Source organism: Oryctolagus cuniculus, chromosome 21, assembly GCF_964237555.1.
Source record: "Oryctolagus cuniculus chromosome 21, mOryCun1.1, whole genome shotgun sequence".
Lineage (NCBI taxonomy): Eukaryota > Metazoa > Chordata > Mammalia > Lagomorpha > Leporidae > Oryctolagus > Oryctolagus cuniculus.
Genome location: NC_091452.1, coordinates 23577440 through 23583123, shown reverse-complemented (window position 1 = coordinate 23583123; position 5684 = coordinate 23577440). Strand labels below are relative to the sequence as shown.

Below are 5684 nucleotides of genomic sequence, written 5' to 3'. Positions count from 1 at the left end.
CATGGCCTGCACCTTGTCTGCTGTCCCCCGGGCCTCGTAGCACGGCGCAGTGGCACCTGGCTGGGGAGGTGCCTTCTCCAAGTTTCCTCTCTGATGTTCAGACAAGCGGAGAACCAACCCACGATCGCTATCTTTCAGAGAAAGTGAAACCTGGTCCCCAACCGTCACCGGGCGGGCGACTCCCCTCCCCAGCTTCCCCTCAGAGCTCGCCGCTTCCCCATGTCCTCACCCACCCCCTCCATCCCGCCCCCCAGAGCAAATACTTGGAATTGGTTTCATCTTTCCTTTTCCTTTCAAAGGCCTTTTGCCTTTTATGTCCATGATAGCAGCAGCCCTAGGAAGTGGGCTGGCCAGGGCTTTTCTCCCTCATTCCACAGCAGCCCAGAGAGGGTAACTGCTTTGCCTCAGGTCACACAGCATGTCAGCCTCCTGTTTCCCTTGACCCAAGCCTCTTGTTCCCACTAGAGGACGTGGTGAGCAGAGAGGGGCCTGAGCAGGGGTGCATGGGAGAGGAGAGGGAGACAGCAACACAGCAGGAACCTGGCTGTGGTGATGCTGGTCCCAGGGCTGGAACCACAACACCAGGGGCTTTCGGCCTGGGTCTGGCTCCGTGCCCAGAGCCCAGTGGTTTCCGCTCACAGATGTCCCAACTGCCCCAGCAAGGGGGCGGGATAGGCACCCAAGAAGGAGGATGTCTCGCTGCCCTCAGCCCCAAACCTCCGTGACCGCGAGGCCGCCGGGTACTGAGCGGACATCGGCCCGGGGGCCTGCAGAGAGACGCGGCTCCCGGCCCCTCCCCCCACCGCTCCCGGCCTCCCCCGAGATGGCAGGGACCCCCTGCTCCCCACTGTCACCCCAGAAGGGCTGAGGCTGCAGTTTGCATCACCCTTGGGCGTGGGGCTGACCTCGAAGAACGAATTCGAAGAAAAGAGGAGGAGGAGCGGGCACAGCACCGCGCCCAGAGCCCATTGGCCGCCCGTGGAAAGTTTGGTTTTTGGGGTCATGTTCCCAGAAGGCCTGCCCTCCCCCCACCCCCTCCCCACCCACCTCACGAGGTGTTGGCCAATCGCCCCGGCGGGCATAAAGTGGCTGCCAGCCCGCAGGGCTCCCAGCCGGGAGTCGTCACCCGCGGCGGGCACGGGCTCGAGCGCGGGCACCCAGCATGCGGGCACGGCTCACATGGAGGTCGCTGTTCAGTGAGTACTTCCTCCCGCCGGCTCGGCTCGCTGAGCCGGGGCCACCTGTCCCCTCCGGGAGCTGGGGAGACCGGGCACCAGGCAGAGGGATGCTGAGACCGGGAGAGAGCTAGGAGGCCAGGCAAACGGAGGGGTCCACGGGGAACCCAGCATCCCCACGGGTAGACAAGGGCTCTCCCTGGAAGGCTTCCTGGAGGAGATGTTGAGGCAGCTCTGGGAGCGAGGAAGTGAAGGAAGCAGGAGAGAGAGGCAGATGGCAACTGGGAGCGGTGGGGTGGGGAAGCGGTGCACGGCGTGGAGGGGCCCATGGGGCCTCCTTCTCCTCCCGACTGGATTTGAAGAGTCGGGGTGGGCAGGAAGGCAGCCAGGCCAGCGTCCCGAGCACACACAGTCAGGCAGCACACACACAGTAACAGGTGCATGGAGTCCCCTGAGGTCGCCCAGGCTGAGACCCTGGGCCCGGGTGAGCAGAGCAGGTGCACCCTTACAGATGCCTGCTCCCACGTGCATACACACACACACACACACAGCAGCCCCCCGCCCCCCAGCGGAGCAATGAGGGTGCCCCGTGGCTGGCCCCTCAGCCCTCCCCAGCAGCCTGTCTTCCCCACGGGGTTGAACGGTTTGTAGGAAGGGGACGATGGTGTCACCGCCTTCCGGCCCATTGCGCCACAGGCCTCTTCCGACCACGTGGTTGCTGGTGCACGGCGGGGGTGCGGTGAGAGCCGTAACTGGGCCCGCCCCCTGGGACCTTCTGAGTGGCTCGCAGCATCGCTGGGGGACCTGAGAGAAGTGGCTGTCCCTGCTGGAGAGAAGAGGGAGGCGTGGGAGGTCAGGGGAGCACCGGCTGGCTGAGCCTCACTGTAACCGTCGGGAACAGGGGCGTGTGCCCTGGGCAACCTGCCAGGTCCTTTCCAAACTTGACCTCCTGGGTCTGCAGACAGAACACAGGCACCAGGCCCCTCCCAGGCTGCCTGCCCCACAGCTCTCTCAAGCCTACCTGTGGGGGGCAGGACCCAGGTCTCTTAAGGGGGTGCTGACAAGTTAGGGTCCTGAGGCAGTGGCCAGCACTTAGTGCTGAGGTCTTGGTGGGAGCCAGTCCCCTCCACAGGCTGCCCTCAGCCAGCTCCTGATCTTATGTATTTTTTTACTTGAGAGGCAGAGTTACAGAGAGAGAGAGGTTTTCCATCCGCTGGTTCACTCCCCAGATGACCACAAGTGCCAGAGCTGAACCAATGTGAAGCCAGGAGCCAGGAGTCTCCTCCAGGTCTCCCATGTGGGTGCAGGGGCCCAAGGACTTGGGCCATCTTCTACTGCTTCCCTAGGCCATAGCAGAGAGCTGGATTGGAAGTGGAGCAGCCGGGACTCGAACCGGCGCCCATATGGGATGCCGACATTGCAGGCAGTGGCTTTAGCTGCTATGCCACAGCGCCTGCCTCCCAGCTCCTGATTTTAGCACTGCAACCTCTGCTGAGAGACCGCCTTGGTGAGGGCCCTGTCCCCTCCCACATGGTTTCAGGTCCTGGCGAGTGACTCACTGGGGCGGCAACCAGGGTGGGGGAGGCCCCAGTGCGGGTCCAGGGATGGGCACTGCGAGGCCCTGAGTTAGGTGACGCCTCCCCTCTCTCCCCAGGTGTGGTCCTTGGACTCTTGCTTCTGAGTACCACGGCCAGGTGCAGCTGCTCGCGCCGGTACCCGGAGCTCCTGGACCAGCTGCGGAACCAGGCGGACCTCCTGCAGAACCCTGAGAGCCTGCTGATCCCCTACGTGAGTTCCCAGCCCCGTGGTGTGTGTGTGCAGACATCAGCAAATCAGGGAGCTGCTGGGAGGGCCAGGCCCAGCCCCTACACACACCTGCCTCCACCGAGGTCCCCAGACCCCAGTCACCACGTGCACGATGCCCCGCCCCGACCAGCGCCCTCGGGCCCCTTGGCCCTGCCTACCATGACCTTCTAGGACCTTTCTGACTCTGTCCAACAGGAGTAGGGACAGGGGTGGGTCACAGGAATGGGGTGGGGAGCGGGCCTAGCATTTTTCTTTTTAAGATTTGTTTATTGGCCGGCGCCGCGGCTCACTAGGCTAATCCTCCGCCTTGCGGCACCGGCACACCGGGTTCTAGTCCTGGTCGGGGCGCCGGATTCTGTCCCAGTTGCCCCTCTTCCAGGCCAGCTCTCTGCTGTGGCCCGGGAGTGCAGTGGAGGATGGCCCAAGTGCTTGGGCCCTGCACCCGCATGGGAGACCAGGAGAAGTACCTGGCTCCTGCCATCGGATCAGCGCAGTGCGCCGGCTGCAGCGCGCCGGCCGCGGCGGCCATTGGAGGGTGAACCAACGGCAAAGGAAGACCTTTCTCTCTGTCTCTCTCACTGTCCACTCTGCCTGTCAAAAAAAAAAAAAAAAGATTTATTTATTTATTTGAGAGGTGGAGTTACAGACAGTGAGAGGCAGAGAGAGACAGAGAGAGGTCTTCCATCTGCTGGTTAACCCCCCAGATGGCCACAATGGCCAGAGCTGCACCGACCCCAAACCAGGAGCTTCCTTGGGGTCTCCCGCACAGGTGCAGGGGCTCAAGGGCTTGGGCCATCTTCCACTGCTTTCCCAGACCATAGCAGAGAGCTGGATTGGAAGTGGAGCAGCCAGGCCTCGAACCGGCGTCCATATGGGGTGTCTGCCCGCAGGTGGAGGATTAATCAATTGAGCCACAGTGCCAACCCCAGGTCTCCATTTTCAAGGCTGACCTGGTTATGGGGTGCCAGCGCTCACCCCGATTCTCCGGTTCCCTCCTCCCCCAGATCCAGTACCAAGGCCTGGAGGTGCCGGGGCCGAGTGAACCCTGCACGGAGCACCCCAGGGACTTCCCCAGTGAGGCTGCCCTGCAGCGGCTGAGCAGGCGCGGTTTCCTGTGGACCCTCAACGCCACGATAGACCACGTCCTGCCCAGACTGGAGACCATGAAGAAGGAACTGTTCGCGCCCACGGACTTGGAGCAGCTGCAGGCCACCGCCAACAACCTCCTGGGGCTCAGGAGCAACCTCTACTGCATGACCCGGCTGCTTCAGGGCTCCTCGGAGCCGGCCAAGCCCACCCAGTCTGGCTCCGAGCCCTCGCCGCCGCCGCCGCCGCCGCCGCCGCCGCCACCGCCCACCCGCTCCCAGCACGTCTTCCAAGCTAAGCAGGAGAACTGCAGGTTCCTGTGTGGCTACCACCGCTTCATGCGCTCCGCGCGCCGGGTCTTCAGCGAGTGGCCGCACAGCCTGAACCCGAGCCCGACACACAGCCCCCCCGAGGACCTGCCGAAGCAGATCCCTGGCATCCGACCCTCCAGGAGGACCAAGAGACCAAAGCTCAGGGGGAAACTGCTCCTGTAGCCCGAGAGGGGCCGCCGTGATGGGCGATGCCCCAGGGATGCGAGTCCCTGCGGCTCAGAAGTGCACTTTCGCGGCTGTGGAACTGGGCGAGACCCTTCTACCTCCTCCAGGCTGGCCCCCCTGCCCTGAGTTCCCCAGTCGGGGCTGGCGCGGGGAGGGGGTGGGGTTGACCAGGTCAGGCCACGCGGGGCCGACTTTCCATTGATTCAGGGGTCTGATGACATAGGCTGACTCACGGCTGGGCTGACTGTCCCCCGATCTGCTCTCCGAGGCCCCCAGGACTTCCTCCTTTCACGGGGCCGGCCTGGTTCTCAGCGGGAGGTCAGGGCCTGGGCTGTGGGCCGCCTATGCCTTCTCGTATCTCAGGCCAGACCCCTGCACGCCTGTGTGACCTCACTGTAGGCAGCTGTAACAGGAGCAAGGTGTCTTAGACGGATGTGAGGGGCCCAGATCCCGCCGGGTGGGGACCGTGTAAGGCCCTCTCTGCCTGGCAGCGGCTGGGGCTCGGTGACACAGAGTGGATATCAGATTGTCCGTGTAAATCGGGACAGACATGCAAATGACCAAGGGCCAGGAGGCTGGGAAGCGGCCAGTCTTCAGGGGGCCTCGCTGCTGGTGCGCCCCCTGGTGGTGCCTCGGGGGAATTTTTTCCTGCTGAATCTATGGCCCTCCAGGCGGGGGCCCCAGAGCCGATTTCTGGAGTGATACGACTAATTTATTGATTTTTTTATATCAGTTTTGAATCATTTTTATATTTATACGGCTTATTTATGATGCATATTTAATGTTAATATTGTGCTAACATATATTTAAAACTTGTCTGGTTTCTAAAGCCCTTGTGTCTCTCTGTTGTGGGAGAGGATGGGGGGAGGGGATTGGATTCTTTGAGAAGGGGGTTCTTACAGGGTGAGGCCGGAGATGTCGGGGGCTCTGGGGTGGGCTGCAGGCCAGGAAGGGGAGTCACACGCACCGCGGGACACCTCACACCTGCTAGGTCTGTCCCTTGAAGACTAGGGACAAGGGTGAGGAAAGCTGGTGGGTGTGGGCTGCTTGAGGACACCCCAGGTCCTGTGTGGCTGGGGTATAGGTGCTGTGTGTGTCTTTTCTTTTAAGATTTATTTTA

The 5684-nt window shown here is 62.5% G+C and overlaps 1 protein-coding gene across 1 annotated transcript; it reads left to right on the top strand.

Annotated features, from left to right (window-relative positions):
- Positions 1–1051: 1051 nt before the first annotated feature.
- Positions 1052–5393, top strand: OSM (oncostatin M). Its single transcript, XM_008274704.4, has 3 exons — positions 1052–1196; positions 2830–2963; positions 3986–5393. Exons 1-3 carry the CDS (start codon positions 1163–1165, stop codon positions 4559–4561), a joined length of 744 nt encoding a protein of 247 aa, XP_008272926.1. The 5' UTR covers positions 1052–1162; the 3' UTR covers positions 4562–5393.
- Positions 5394–5684: the final 291 nt, after the last annotated feature.